A 16,323-nucleotide genomic window follows, 5' to 3' on the forward strand; every position below is an offset into this window, starting at 1 on the left:
GCTCTCTGAAGGGTAAACTACAGTTCCCGGGGGGGCAGGGTTAGGGGAGAATGTGCTTTGAATCCACCATGTGTATGCAGCCAATGTCTTGCAGCCTACCTCAGGGCTTATCCAAACTTACTTTTCCTCCGCTCTTTCAAGGCCTGGTCCGTGATTTAAAGCTCTGTGTTTTTTTTTGCTACAGAGCTGTCTCTGTGAAAACTCTTTAAAGTTCAGTCAGAGCAAATGTCAATCTGTGGGAAACCCGAACTTGACATTTTCTCTGCTTCAGCTTTAAAGAGCCGGTTCTTAAAGGAGAAATCTCAGAGCAAAACAACAACAACAAAAACCCACTTGGATGCAGAGCGTTCAAGTGTGGACCTCTGCCTGGAAAGAATGCATGGGATTTATTCATTCCTGGGACAAGTTTGTCAATCACACAACACATTGAGCCACGAAATATTTCTGTCCCCTTTCATTCGCGATTTTCCTGAGATATATTTCTGTCTTCTGCATATAAGAGGTGAAGAAAGCCTTAGGCCTACTATGCCACTGTGAGGGGAGGAAACGGAGGCCAATGGTTATGCCCATCAAATAAAAACGGACACACTGGCAAAAGCAGTAAGGCTAGGTTATACAGGTTTGGTATGCCAGACATCAATGCCGTAAGCAGCCAGACCAGGAGCAACACAATAGCTAATACCAGCTGATGCCCACGGTCAGCTTTGAACAAGTCATCTAGGAGAACTTGAGAGACTTCTTCAGGAAGGCCAGGGGGTGTGGTCTTTGCCCTGTCAGGGAAAAAAGGGACTGTGACTCCAGGGGCCTACAACCATTCTGGTCAGCCTTCCATTTGTACAGGAAGACTGAAGTGGGAAGTCTCCTATACCCATGGAGACTCCCCCCATATTTTAGAATCCTGATCTTTCAGGTTTCTAAAACATGTGGGGAACTTCCACAAACTCAGGTAAAAAAGGCTGCAGTGAGGATGGCAAGCTTCAAGGGTTACAGTGCAACTGTGCAACTTTTTGGACCTTTGCATTGCATTCAAACCCACTGCTGGTGCCCTGTGCTCTCCAGTAGGGCCCACTGCTTTCAGTAGGGGCCGCCATTTTAATTTACCTCAGTAATCCAGAGATGGGGAATCTATGGCCTTCCAGATGTTGCTGGGCCTACAATTCCCATCATCCCTGGACATTGAGCCACAGTGGCTGGGGCTGATGGGAATCCATGTCCATAAGCACCTGAAGGGACACAAGGTAGCCCATCCCTGATGATGTAGGCCCAGATGATTTAATGCACTGTACCTCCAGTGTTGGGAAAAGCATTCCGAAGCTTCTCCATGATATCCTCCAGACACAGACTGACGTCCTGAGTACTCACCTCCACCTCATCTAAGAGAAAGAAAAATGAGTAAAAAAGGGGGGTAGGGAGGATATCATGTTAATATTGTTGTATCTGGGATTTTCAATGAAGAGTCAGTTAAAAGTGGTCTATTAATCAGTCACCATCTTGCTGAAAGGTTGGGGATAATACTACAAGACAGACTTGGGACTATTAGAGGACAAAGCCCTCTTTCCGTTGAAAGTCACGCCCACACCATACATATGAAGCAGATTTAAAGCACATGGCTTCTCTCAAAGAATCCCAGGAACTGTGGTTTGTTAAGGGTCCTGGAATTGTATATCTGTGAGGTATAAATTACAGCTCCTAGGATTTCTTGGAGGAAGCCATGGTCTGGATGAGATTGAAGACTATTAGACTAGGAAGCAGAGAGGCCAAAGGCTATGTAATGGTCCAGCTCAAACGCATGTTTATAATGCCAAGATGCATTCTCAAATAGATGATAAAAGACCTGCGACCCAAATTGGGTTCTCTTCCTGTTTCAAAGAGGGGGACATGACCAATGACCACCCTAGGGTTACTTGGGAGGAAGGCAGGATATTAAAGAAAGCAATACAGTAGAATAAATAGAGCAGGAAGGCAGGATCTGCTCCTCAAGGTACAAATTCATGCACCACATAGTTAAACTATAGAACTCACTCCTACAGGAGAACCAATCTGGATGGCATTAAATGAGAATTAGGCAAATTCAAGGAGAATAAGTCTGTCCATGGCTACTAGCTATGCTCTGCCTCCATGGTCAGAGGCAGTTTGTGTCTGAATACTGGTTGCTGGCATCTGCAGGAGGAGACGCGTGCTCAGGTTCTGCTTACAGGTTTCCCAGAAGCACTGGGCTTGCCACTGTAAGAGCAGGATTTTGGGCCAGCAGACTCTTCTTACGCTCTGTAATTGCTTCAGCAGAAGTAGGAATGAGGACACTCAGGAAAGAAACCCAGCAGCCTGCAGGGCAGGCTTCATGGCAACACCGAGCCTCACCTGCAGTTTCCGTGTTTGGAGTGCCAGGGCCTTTTTCTCTGGTCTGACTCTCCTCTGATGGATGGGGAGAGGAAGCCAAGGATGAGGCTGTAGAGCCATCCCCTTTGGAATCTGCTCCAGGCTGGGAAGAGAAGGGAGATGTTAAGGATGCTCATGACCACCAACTTCTCACCTGGTGCTCCCCCATCTGTCCTGTATGGCACATGGCCCCTGGCTCTGACATCCTCACAAATCCAACTGCAGCTTCAGGGTTGGGCTGCCCACTAAATCACAGGTCTTCAGCTGATGGGTCATGACCCACAAAACCTGGCCTCGTTTCAGTTCATACCATTTCTTTTGAGTGTGTAATATTGGGAAGGGCCATAGCTCAGTAGCAGAGCACCTGCTTTGCAAGCAGAAGGTCCCAGGTCCTACCTGCAGCATCTCTAGGTAGGACAGGGAACATCTTCCATCTGAAACACTGGAGAGCCACTGTCAAGTTTGCGCAGACAATACTGAGCTAGATGGATTAATGGTTTAGCTAAGTGTAAGGCAGATTCCTGTGCTCCTAATGATGTCACCTGAGGATGAATGCATTGGATGCAAAGAAGGCCAAAGAACTTTCTTATTGAGATACAGCCCACAGACAATACCTGCAGAAGCAGCTCTCTCAGGCGCTGCAGCTGAGATTCTAATTGTTTGTTGTGGTCCTCCAAGATCTGCATCCGTGTCTCCAGGCGGCTTTTGTGCTGTCGAAGGATCCGGGCCTCTGCCAGCAGCTCTTCGTTGTGTGGATCCTGTGCTGATTCTGGAGTTCCTTCTGCCGACTCTGCTGCCTCCTCGTGCTGCCATTTCAGACGCTTCAGCTCCCCCTGGAGAACCCTGCAAGGAGAAATACAAGCTCAGGCATGCAGCAAGAGTATGCTAGCATCAGGGGCTTAAGGTGCTCAATAGCTAGAACAGTGGCTCCCAAACTTTCCAACCCCTGGACCTGAAGGTCTTGGAGGACTACTTAATCAATGGGGATTTTTTTTTTGCCAATATCATGAATGAAAGTAAATATCGTTAGGAAGCTCTGTTTCTGTCACACCCAAGGGTCCCAGAAATATTTGCACACGTCTTACAGATCTGGAATAAAAGGAATGATTACAAGAACTCTGCTGGCCATGCCCACTTACCTGTTTTCATCCTCCAGGTGCGCCAAGATTCTCTCCAGTTCCCCTTTGTCGTCTGTGTTGGTGCTGTCCTGGGGCTGCTGACTACTGACTGGTTCTCTGTCTGTAATAGGGCTGGAGTGGCGCAAAAGGTACTGGTCCTCATCCCTGTTGTGGACAGAGCTGTGATAAGGTTAATGCAAGGAAGCTAGAAGTCTTAGTGGGGTGGTTTGTTGTACTACATTACACCTTGTATCAAGCCTGCTGAACTAATCTAAACAACTGGCATGCTAAGCTTCTGCCTCTCCCCCTTCACAGGAAGTTCAATGCCTTACATTGAATCAGACCCTTGGTCCATCTAGCTCAGTGTTGCCTACTTTGACTGGCAGCTGCTCTCCATGATTTCAGGCAGAAATCTCTCCCTGTCCTACCTCCTGATGCTGTAGACTGAACCATGCGAGGCAGATGCTTTACCACTGAGTTACAACCCTTCACCTTATTCTGCCACTTGCGATGGCTTTAGCCTTGCCTTCCTGTTTCCTGATGGCATTGCACATGCACACCCATGGCTCTGCATCCCTTTCCCCTTTTTGTGATGCGTCTTTTAGATTGTCAGCCTGTGGGCAAGGGGTGTATTGGGTCTTGGTTGTCACTGCTAGTTTGTAAGCTGTTCTGGGAGGCATTTTGCCTGAAGAGGATAAAATTGCCTGAAATAAATAAATGTGCATGGCCTAGGTGCTGGTCACCTGGGAAACAACAGACCAGCTGGCCTACTGCACATTTTACCTGAAGTACACTTGCACTGATGGGACAGGAAGAAGATGGCACTGGGAGGTAGAGCAGGAGAGAATTTGAATGCGTAAATATTTCTCACTACGTGTAGGAAATCTCAAGGTACCTGTAAAAAGTATAGGTAGCATGCTAACTTTTGTTTGCCATGCTGTTTGCTCCTTTCCAAGAAATGTAGGCCAAATTTGAGTCCACAAGCAATTGCAAGTGGGAGAAGCAAGACGTATGATAGAAGTGAGGTTATGTGCTGTATTAATGCTCATTTTCCCCACCTAAGGGAAGTGGCGGAATGTCCACATGGACTCCTTCTCTGCCCAAATGAAGCCGTGGAGGATAAAGGGTTGGGGACATCTGCCAAGAGATCACAGCCTAAACATGAAGCCCTATACACAGTCATGTGGAAGTTAGTCCCATTGAACTCAATAAAACTTCTATTTCCAAATGTAAATGCAGGTGGTTGCAGTGTGAAGTCGCCTAATTAAATATGACCTTTGGTTGGACTCTGGTATCCCCCACCCCTTAGCTTTGCAACTGACACAAAGCACGCAGATTTCAGCAGAATTCACAAGGAGGACAGTAGCAACTCACAGGCTGTCATCCGGAGAAAGGCTGTCGTTGTAAAAGGAGGAATTCTGGCTTTCCATCTCTGCAAGCCTACAGGAAAACAGAAGAGGGGCAATGAACTTCAGGAAGTAGGGAGGAAAGACAGAATATCTTTCCAGACGACCCCAAAAGGTACCAGGTGGATGGCCACAGGAGGAGAGAAATTGCAGCTCTCATGAGGGCAGGAAATTCTGGGTATGAAAAACAAGCTCCTCCAAATTAGCAGTTTAAATATTGCCTTGCCTCTCACATTCCATTCTAAAGCATAGTTGCCTAGTGCTGGTTGCACCTCTGCAATAAGGAGGTCCAAGCTGGATGTTCCAAGCTTAGACCACATGGCTTACGCAAGCCATCTTTGTGTTTCTATACAAATAACTTAGAAACATTTACCATTTTGGAATCTAAGGTGTCTTTTCTTGCTGCTGTATGGAAAAGCACATGAGTTTGATGTTTGAAGAGTTTGTAAGTAAAACATTTTTAACTTACCAAACGTCTGGTCTCTTTCTATGCTAAGGGAAATTGGGATATTTAAAAGGGGATATTTTAAACATATTCTAGCCTACATTTCCATGCTTTACTTTGTTGCATGTTTTGCAGTTTTAAATCTCTGTTGGAGCTCTGTCTCCAAAGAGTACCTGCCCCAAACCTGGATCTAGGCACCTAGAGAATTCTCCATTTATTAAAATACCCCCACCCCCCAAAAACAACTACCACCCATCAAAAAGCAGGATCACTGATAACCACCCTTGATACCACCATGAACAAAAATAATCATGAACACACAATTAAAAGGACATCTGAAGAAGCCCACAGCTGGAGGCCATCAATATTCTGGGAATTTTAAGTTTCATCCTTAAATGGAACTCTGTCTTCTTAGCTGTGCTATTGTAGTCAGGCCCATATAGAACTTGTCTAAGGCCCAGAGCAAAAGAATAGTTAGAATAAAGTTATAAACCCAAACAAAAAAGAAGCCAGTCCCTTGCAGGGTCGCCTGGCCAGCTTAGCCTTCCAAGGCCCAGAGCAAGTATACTCAGATGCCCCCCATCATGCAAAGGCCTGATTGTAGTGGTTGGAGGGTTGAAGAAAGTCACCTTCTGCCTTTGCTACAGAGGGCTTTTCTGATGTACCAGGTTTTTCTCCACTCACTGTATCTGCTGTACTGGCTGTGCCACCCCATTCCCCATACCACCCAACATTTTGGCCCGGCCCCTTTCTTAGGGGTGTCAAGTGGTACCTGCTGGCGAAGTGTTCAATCCGAGAGTGAGTATCTGCATGAGGTAACATTGGAGAGGAGGCTGGCCTGAAAGGAACAAGCAGAAGTCATGAAGGACTGAGGTATGACATTGTCAGCAGTTGCCTAGCAGGGGTCAAATGAAAGTGTCACCTGCACCGGCCGTCCATCTAGGCAAGTAAAACAAGGTCCTTGCATTAATTTACAAAGCCCTAAGTACTTAGTACTTAGGTCCAGGGTACTTAAGGGACTGCTTGAACTCTTCTATCCCAGCTCAGTCACTGATGTAATCTGCAGGAGTGTTATTGGTCACCTCCTGAGTTTATGAGTTTATGAGGCTCGTTTGACATTGACAGAAAACTGAGGCTTCAAGTGTCAACAGCATAGTCCTGTGGAAGCTCTTCCAGTAGAGATGTTGATGTTGATGATGTTGATGCTGCTGCTGCTGCTGATAATAATAATAATAATAATAATATTTATACCCTGCCCATCTGGCTGGGTTTCCCCAGCAACTCTGGGCAGCTTCCAGCACATATAAAAACATAATGAAACATCAAACACCAACAACTTCCCGGTACAGGGCTGCCTTCAGATGTCTTCTAAAAGTTGTGTAGTGCTTTATCTCACTGGCATCTGATGGATTCAGTAAGTGTCTTCTATATTACCCTTTAAGCATCTCCTGAAAACTTACCAATGCTGTCAGGTTTATGCAGACTATTAAGAAAACATTTTTCTGTAGTAGTTAGCTGATAATCTGTGATATTACTCTTTTTACATGGGTGTGTGTGTGTGTGTGTAACACTGTTGTAAGCAACTTAGATTTTTTTTAAAAAAATGAAATTGTGGTATATAAGCATTTTTATAAACAAATGAACAACAAGTCTGTGGGGAGACCTTTTGACCTTTGGGAAGGGGGTGTTATCTGCTGCAACAGGGGTGGGGAGCCAGTGGTTACTCATATGCTGTTGAGCTCCTGCCGAATCTCCCACTAATTGATACCTCACAAGCCCAGCTATTACACCAGAGTAATCACTGCCAATGACTCGAGACTTTTCAAACACACACACATACACACACACACACACACACACACACAACGGCACAGGGATACGGCCCTTTTGATGCTGTTGGATTCCAACTCCCATTAGCCCCAAGTCACTTCGACTAATGTCCAGGAAGGATGGGAGTATTATTCCCATAACATCTGGAAGATCACAGGTTCCCCATCCCTGATTTACACTATGCAACTGTGACTTCTGAAGACTGACAGCAATGGATCACAGAAAGCTGCCTTATACCAGCCCTGGGTATTCATTCATCTAGCTCAGTACTGTCTTCTCTGACTGGCAGAGGTTGATAGGGTCTTGGGCCGAGTGGGGTCTTTCCCATCTTCTGCATTTGCTCTGCTCCTAACCTACAGTCTCTTCTCCAATCCATGCACCAGTTATGCATGAGCATTCCTAGAAGGAATGGAATGCTGGACTTAGTGGGGACATTGCTTCTTATCATTACTGAGCTGATGGCACCCTGGTGTGGATTCCTTCACCTTCAGCTGTGATGGCAGATGAAGTTTGTGCAAAATTAGCTTTGGAATCTTATTATCCTAGTAGTAGGAGCAGCTGGTACTAGAAGATGGAACTGGAACTTTTTACAAGCACCACACAATATCCAATTCTGCAGTTGTAAGGAAACAATGGTGGAACTCCTTGCACATTGATACTAGGTAGGCCTCTTAATTGTATTGTTTAAAATGCCTACTAAAAACTTCTTTGTTTAGGCAAGTCGAACCAGATATGGAAAGCTGACGTACATTTCAATAGGTAGGTTTTCTTCATATATAATGTAAATTTTTAACGACTGATTTTATTTATTTTGGCATTGTATAAAGTCAACTTGTCTTTAACCTCTGATTTCTATAGTTAATCTTAATGTATATTTTATGCAAATCATGTAAAGAGATTTCAACGATTACACATTTTATTATATAAACTCCAGGCCACCCATCCACCGCTGACACGGAATTCTTTGCTTCCCAGAATTCTAGGTTTGATCTAAGTTCTGTTGAGGCCAGAGAGGGAGAACCTGTGGCCACCCAGATGTTGCTGGACTCTAGTTACTGAAATCCCTGAGCAATGACCATGCAGATAGGATTTGGGAGTTCAACACCTGAGCATTGCATGTTCTCCATCTCCTGTTTCTTCTCACCCAGCAAGCATCACGGAGATGTCCACCGATCAAGGAAGAGGGTGGGGAATTTGCAGCCAGGACCAGGACTTACGTTTCAATGAAATCTGCCTCCAGGACGGACTGAACCGGCAAGTACCCTCTTTGGGGATGCTTGCTGAAATACTGCTTCGACCGGAACTTGTTTTTCAGGGTGGTGGCAAAGTCCCTCATGTTCTCACTAGAGGTGGTCTGCAGAGAGGAACAGAGGAGACTAAGGCTTTGTTCACACACCTGTTTCCTGCACAATCACTATAGTGATTCATACACTATATATTGTAAACTTAAGATAAAAAAATAGATTAACCTTATAGAAAATATACAGAATACTACTGATCCTAACTTGAAAATCATTTTCATGCATTTGTTAAGAGTGTTTTTCAAAGTTATTTGGGTTGTATCCAGAGTTCATCATACTCAGATCTGGTCCCCTGAAATGAATTGACATTCATTTCTTAGGTCCCTTAATTTAAATGGGTCTACTCTGTGCAGAATTTAGTTGAAGACAACCCTTCATGTTAATTTTTCTTAAAAGCATAGTTGTGGATCCAGCATTAAATTTAGTTTGCAAAAACAGGTGTCCAGTTCTCCAGAAACTCATTTCCTCTTTGATAATTCTCATTTGTTCTTAGAAAAGATGTCAAGGTGTACATTACTGTCCTGGCTCCCAACCTAAATAATAATAATAATAATAATAATAATAATAATAATAATAATAAATTCCACCCCACCCGTCTGGCTGGGTTTCCCCAGCCACTCTGGGCGGCTTTCAACAGAACATAAAAAGCAGAATAAAACTTCAAACATTAAAAATTTCCCTAAATGTTACGACAAAAGCTCTTACCTATGAGTAAGAAAGAAAGCTTTATTCAAGACTTGCAACAGTATAGGTCAGGCTACAATTACTATCAAATCCCACATATTTTAATCTCCGTTATTCTATATATGGTGTTGTAGTTATTTTTTTCATATTTAGCATATTCTGGTCTAGAAGCTATTATATGACTAGTCAGTCCTCTATGTTCTTTCTGTATTTTTGTGTGCAGGCTGAATAAAAGAACATTGGGTCAAGTGTGGTATGATAGCCTATTTTTATTCTATTGAAAAAGTGTATATTCTTCCCATAGCTTTTTAAAAATAGGGTAGGCTGGGTAATGCTGGTAACTTGTTATGCAGCCAAGCTGGGGAACCTGAGCCCTGCCCCCAAGTGTTGCTGGACTACAATTCCCATCATCCCTGACAATTGGCAATGCTGGCTGGAGCTGATGGGAACTAGAGTTCAACAACATCTGGAGGCCCAGAAGTTCCCCACCCTTGGCCTAGGCCTAAGTAATGGGTCCAGAGCTTGCTCCATGAACAGCTCATTGGTCAAACATGAACAGTGTCGTTGGTCAAATACCAGTGTCCCCCAAACAGTTTTCTCCAGACAACTCCTATATTACCATTGTGTAGTATTCCATAATGGGATAATGCAGCTTGTTGCCTTTTCTGGCTCTCCCAGTCAAGAAGCAAGTCTGGCAGATGTCCACGTTGAATTGCTTCAGGCTTCGGTACCTGGAACAAAGGGCAATCAGGGCTGGGTCATAAAACCAGCAGCATCGAAATAATAAAGCATCTCCTAGACTCCACCCATATCAGGACGCAAGTAGGGTTTGTATGTTTGGGGAGGACCATTACTCAGGGGTAGAGCATTTGCCTTGCACACTTAAGTTCCCAGATTCAATCCCAGGTAGCACTGGGAATGCCCCCATGACTCAAACTCTGGAGAGCACCTGCCAATCAGAGTAAACAGTACTGAGCTAGATGGATGAATGGTCTGACTCAGAGAGGCTCGCTTGGCGCCATCATTACATGTCTTTAGGCGCTAGGCAAAACATTCCTCTTTGGCCATTTAATAATCTATGGCCTGTTAAAGCCGTGTTTTGGGGAGAGGGAGGTTGCTATTATGATTATTTTATGATTATGCTTTTTATTATGTTTTTATTTTTGTGCTCCATAAAATGTGCTCTAAATGTTGTGCACTGCCCTGGGATCTTTTGATAAAGCGTGGTATCTAGATTGAATAAATAAATAATAATACAAAATAATAAGACGTTCTTATTAATGCCCACCTCCACTTTTTTTTAAGGCTTCAACATAGAAAATGAGTACATAGAAATAAGTGTTTCAATGTGCAAGGATGTTTTTGCTGTAGGATTGCATTTGAATATAGGAACATATGATGAGCTATGGAGGAAAAGATCTATCAGCAGCTATTACTTATAATAGCTAGATGGTATCTCTATGTACAGAGGGAATGGACCCGTGGACATCAAATGTCATGTGCCTAGACGAAGAACTCTGCTGGATCAGACCACTGGCCCAACTAATCCAGACCATGTTACCACAGTGCATATGGGAAGCTGTATACTGTAGCACACCCCGTACCTGAATCCTTTGATTGGGCATTGTCGGCAGACAGAGCACTTGGTCTGGTGTTTAACTTGCTCGGCTATAGTCACTCGATGCAGGACTGCCAGCCACACCATTGACTGTGGCTCCAGGTTAGCCCATTCCAGGAACTGGATAGCCTCAATTGCTGGTTTCCCATTGCCCTAAGAGGAAGAGAAGGGAGGCAGGTGCTGATCGCTAGTCATATGAACGGATTGCAGGGCTGCACATTTGTTACATATATCCCCTTTCCCTTTCAAAATGGCACTGATCTTACTGACTTCCCTGCTCCTACAAATGATTTAATCTGCTTAAAACGATATAGTGCATAAAAATTCCTTGAAATTCTACATTGTGATCTTTAAAGACTTTTTTTTATATCACCCTTCTGATTCCCAGTGTACTTTCTGTTTAAGAAGTAATACACAGCAAAGCAGTCAACACTTCCAATACCAATAAAATGTAAAAACTAAGAAGGCGGCAGGTCTCAAAGCAGCACTGAAACAACCAGAATCAAAACATATGGGGAAAAGCTTGGCTCAAAACAAAAGCAAAACACCTTTGCCTAGTGTCCAAAAAGATAACATTGTAGGCACCAGAAGACCCTCACTGGCGAGAACATTCCACAATTGGGGTACTACCAGCCAAGAAGGACATCTTCCTGATATCCACTCACTTCACCTCAGATTGCAGAGTGTCCCATTGAAAACTCTATACTGAAGATTTTAATGACCTATGAAGAAAGGTGGTCCTAAGGCTAAGTCACATCACAATACCTGATGCTAAGTGGACTTTCATCTGAAGACTGTCTTTCCTGTAGTAGCTTTCTGTCTATGGAATGCTCTTCCCTAGAGAATCTTGCCTGGCGCCAACTCTGCCATTGTTTTGGTGCCAGGAAAAGAAGTTTGGGGTTTTTTTTCTGGGTGTGTGGGCAGCACCAAAGACTGGGTGTCTTTACTCCGACTATGCTTTCTATAAGCTTATGTATTTCAATTACTGCATTTTATGCATGTCTTAAATTTCTTCAGGACTTTTTGGTTGTGGGAAGTGATTCATAAATTCGACAAACCGAAAACAAAGGGATAAGACTATCAAGAGATGACAAAGGCAGTTGAGTAGCTTCTTATTAAAAGACTAAGGCACTTTTCATATTATGGTAGAAACATAACACCACTTCTGGACCGGGCCAGGAGGTGGGGTTGCGGGCTTCACGCCCACCCCCACATGAGCGGGGGCTGGTTTCAGCCCCCGCGAGAGCAGGAGAATCCCGGCCGCATCTCCCCCCCCCAGCCAGCCAATCAGCTGGCTGGGGGGGGGCCTGCCCTATTTAGGGCCGGTGCAGAGGGGGCTTGCCCTCTTTTCGCCGGCTAGCCCCCACGTTTTCCCACCCTCCCTCCCTTTGGGTAGGCTTTAGGTAGGTCTCTGACTTTGCTATGGACTTCGGTCTGTTGCCGCAAGGGGCATGGTAGGAATTTTTCACAATTGGCAATTTACAGCCATTTGGTTTTTCGCCTACCTCGTAGCAACTCGTCACAACTCCTCGGCATTGGCGGTTAGGCATGGGTAAGAAGGGATTAAGAGGATGTGTGTGTGTGGGAGGAACGCCATCACCCACCCCAGCGAACAAAGGGTGGTCCAATAAAGGACTCTGGGGGGCGTGGCCCTGTCCGAAGCCTATGGAGGTGTGGGCCAAAGGCACGCCCCCGAGCGGTGACCTGGGGGAGCTCCTTGTTGACATGCCTCAGCAGGAGACTCCCCCTCTATGGTGTTAACCCTTCCCGTGTCTCCAGCAAATGGGCTGGAGCCGGATAGTTGATAGGACCAATGCCTAAACCAATGCCTTTCATTCCTGAATTCAATAAAGTTGTGGCCTAATTCACCCATTTAACCTTAAATTATGGTGTCTTGTGTCTTTATTTATCCTGGTGGGGGGCGGGAACTCGCCACGCAACAGGCCTTGAAACGTAACTTGCAGCTGTGAGGGAAGGAACCACCGAAAAGCCACTCCTAAGCCACTGAGAGACACCCAAGAAACATGACCCACTGGCTCCCTCAACAACTCTCGTGGCAAAAGGAATCTCTTCTCGTAGCGTCAACGTGGACAAAGCACCACCTGTGTCACGTACAAATCGGAAGCAGCTGCGAACACTGGGCTCCACGTTGCTCCCTCCAAAGGCTGCCACCTCCCCTAGTTGCCGTGGAACCTGGATGGCCTCGTGAAGAAGGATGCCAAGGTGCCGCTGGTCACAGAGTCCGCTGGCATTTGCCACCTGGCTGAAGAGATCTGAAAGGTGCGAGGGAAGAGCATGGGGCACCCACAAAGGGTGGGATGAGGGAGGGAGGACGAGACAGAGAGAGAAAGAAAGGAGAGAGACTCAAACTGCAGCTTTTCCCAGAGCTATGAAAACATGGGGAAAGACAAGCATCAGTGGTGAAAGTCAAGCTTTGAAAGAGAGAAGGTATCACTCTTAACCATGGCCCACCTGCACTATAAATTTAAAGCAGTATCATACCACTTTAAACAGTCAAGGTATTCCCCAAAGAATCATAGGAGCTGCAGTTTGTTAAGGGTACTACAATTACCAGGATCCTTTGAGAGAAGTCATGATGATTACAATAATCTGCAACTAAAGAGGGAGGAATCTGTCAGTTTCAACTTCTCTCAGTTACTCCTTTTTATAAAACAATTTGCAGGGTTGTTTCCTGCTGCTCCCACCACAAAAAACCTCTATTTTCACTAATATTTTGCATTTTATGAACCACTTCCCCAAATACATGCTTTTTTTCATCCAGATTGTTTGGTTGAAGAAATGTACCACAAAATTCAGAGAAGTGCAAATTCTGAAGGACAGCTTTGTTTTGGTTTGCATATTGGTTTGAGAAGTGTGTGTTAGTTAGTTTCACATTAAAATGCCAACAAAATGCATTTCTACAACTATACCTGTAGTAAAGATATGCCCTAAGGCAGAGGTTTGCAAAACTTTCTTTCTGCGAGTAACCTTTTCAAACCAACCCCCCAAGCTGGCTTTGCCATTAGGCAAACTGAGGCAGCTGCCTCAGGTAGCAGAAGTTCTTAAGGTGGCAGTCCTGTGGGTGGACCTCAGGTGGTGCTGAAGCAGCACCAGTATCAGCTGAAATCGCACCTGAAATCAGACGAGATCTTGCAAGAAAGAAAGATATTGCATAATTTTGGCAATATCTCGCCCAAATCAGGCAATATATTGCCCAAAAATGGCACTGATGGCAGCTTTGCTCCTGTACCTGTTGCAAAGGCAGAAGGGCAGGCAGAGTAATGGCGCCAATGGCAACAAGTATGGCAGCAGCGGTGGGAGCAGTAGGGCAGGGCAAGGTGGCACTTCCTGTTTTGCCTCAGGTGGCAAAACGGGATGTGTAGCCCCTGTAAACTAGTATGAATGTTGCCAATTGCCTTCTGCCCTGCAGGGGCAGATTCAGGGAATGGCTGGAAGCTGAGGAGTTGTGGCTTGATTTTGATGAGTGGGCACCGGGAAAAGGGGTGGGGAGTTGGATGCTGGCTTGGAAGAAGGGAACAGTGATCTGGGGGAGCCTGTAAGAGCCAGGAGACGAGAGTCAGAGGCAGGAGAAGCTGCAGGATTGGAGAGGGGAGAACAGGTGCAGGAGGAGGGAGAGATAGGTCAGGCTGGTGTAGAGTCAAGGGCTTCCACATCTCCTCGTCCTGCTCCTAGCTCTCCTGCTCCGCTGTCTCCCAGGACCAGAAGAGGACTGAAGTGGGAGGAGCAGAAGCTTACACGCAGGCAGAGTCTCCAGCTGCTTGTGTGCCGCTTGGGTGGGGGAGGTACATAAGCTGAGGTCAGGGGCAGGTCCTCTCTGTCGCAGCAGCTGCACAGCTAGGAGTGGCTGGGAGACATAGGACTGATGGTCCTGCCTTTTCCTAATTTGCAAGTGTACTTTAGACAACGAAGAGCTAATTCCTCACCTGTCAGCACTGTGATAGGCAGGAAGGAAATAGCTGGTCTGCTTTAAAACTCAGTGGAGCACTGTGGAAGCCCTGTTCCTTGGAGCAAGGCAGGACTGGAACTGAGAGGGTGTTTTTCTGTCATGCAGGATGGCATGTGCAGGACTGATTTGTGTGCAGGCCTATTCATGCAAGTGGGACGAGGAACCCATGAAAGAATGCTCTCTCCTCCGCTGCCGGAAACAGGAGCAATATAAAAGGCTTCCTGCCATATTTCCATCTGTGCAATACTGGAAGGGATGCAGGCAGGTGAGTTGTGATGCAGCTGTGACTCCTCCTGCACTCGCCTCTCTCCACCTTTCCAAACCTGAAAGCCTCCCACACTCTGGTTTCATCAACCATCTCCCCCGGATGACTCACATTGAAATTTTTCCTTCACCTCCGTGCCACACAGACATGCTATGCCTGTCTTGAAGGAGAGAGCCCGCATCTTCCCGCTGCGTCCACTGGAAGACAAAAGGCGCAGGGTGAGCGGGGTGGGGGGAAACCTAGAAACCCCCCTTTTTTGGTTTGGTTTACAAGTGCCCAATTTCTGCACAGCAGAGGAGACACTGTAGTGGTTTCCACCAAACAGTGCTGGCAGAACCAGGCCTCCCAGAACAGGCCTGCAAAGGCATGATGGCCCATTAGGAGCTCAATGAAAAGCATGCATTTCCAGCCTGCAATTGCATAGCACCTTGCAGGCAACAGGGCAGGGCTGGTGGTCTGTGTCTTGCTTGGCAAACCCAACCTATAACAAACAGGCTTTTCCTTCCAATGCCACATCATAGCCATCCAGACCACATGCCAGTCTCCATTGACAGAAGCCTCAGTGGAGATACCAACCAATTCAATCCACTTTTGCCCCTGAAGACACAGACTTTATGAAACTTCATGTTTAGAGGCAGTCTGCCTGCTTTTATCAGGTGCTTAGAACACAGAACAACCATCTCTACAATACACTGCTTGTGAATTTCCTATCGTAATCACCATTGTGTTGCTTTTTTCAGAAAGGTGAACTCAAAGCAACTTACGAAAACAAACATTTAAGTAGGAAAACGAGAGGCATAGAACAACTGAAAATGCCCACAATAATTTGTATAAAAGAACAACCCCATCCCACAAAGACAGGATTTCCCAAACTTGTATCTCCAGCTGTTTTTGGACTACAACTCCCATCATCCCTAGCTAGCAGGACCAGTGGTCAGGCACAATGGGAACTGTAGTCCAAAAACAGCTGGAGACCCACGTTTGGGAAACCCTGCACTAAAAGAGAAAAGCAGGAGATTAAAGTCAAAGGCCTGGGAGGATAACAATATTCAGATGTTTTAAAACAGATACCCCGAAACTGGTTTCTAAGCAGTTTACAAAGTATAAAAACTAGTTAAAAAAGGTAAAGGTACCCCTGCCTGTATGGGCCAGTCATGTCCGACTCTAGGGTTGCGTGCTCATCTCGCTCTAGAGGCCGTGAGCTGGCGCCGTCCGAAGACACTTCCAGGTCACGTGGCCAGCGTGACGAAGCTGCAGCTGGCAAGCCAGCACCAGAGCAGAACACGGAAACGCTGTTTACCTTCCCACTATTA

General features: G+C 45.7%; 1 protein-coding gene across 6 annotated transcripts in view; it reads right to left on the reverse strand.

Annotated features, from left to right (window-relative positions):
* The window catches only part of DRP2 (dystrophin related protein 2), a 52,564-nt gene that overhangs the window by 2,499 nt on the left and 33,742 nt on the right, over positions 1-16,323 (reverse strand). For 4 of the 6 annotated variants that reach the window (XM_081896861.1, XM_081896860.1, XM_081896856.1 and 1 more), the window contains 12 exons: positions 15,122-15,207; positions 12,894-13,051; positions 10,765-10,931; positions 9,780-9,891; positions 8,393-8,529; positions 6,118-6,183; positions 4,869-4,934; positions 3,516-3,674; positions 2,991-3,219; positions 2,359-2,479; positions 1,287-1,373; positions 683-770 (listed from right to left, as the gene is read on the reverse strand). In XM_081896861.1, coding sequence (XP_081752987.1) covers positions 718-770; positions 1,287-1,373; positions 2,359-2,479; positions 2,991-3,219; positions 3,516-3,674; positions 4,869-4,934; positions 6,118-6,183; positions 8,393-8,529; positions 9,780-9,891; positions 10,765-10,931; positions 12,894-13,051; positions 15,122-15,207 — 1,441 coding nt within the window. In that variant the 3' untranslated portion in view covers positions 683-717. The remainder of the gene's footprint in view (positions 1-682; positions 771-1,286; positions 1,374-2,358; positions 2,480-2,990; positions 3,220-3,515; positions 3,675-4,868; positions 4,935-6,117; positions 6,184-8,392; positions 8,530-9,779; positions 9,892-10,764; positions 10,932-12,893; positions 13,052-15,121; positions 15,208-16,323) is intronic. The other 2 variants (XM_081896857.1, XM_081896858.1) reach the window with 2 other exon arrangements.

This window comes from Podarcis melisellensis (assembly GCF_964234715.1).
Source record: "Podarcis melisellensis genome assembly, chromosome: Z".
Classification (NCBI taxonomy): Eukaryota; Metazoa; Chordata; class Lepidosauria; order Squamata; family Lacertidae; genus Podarcis; species Podarcis melisellensis.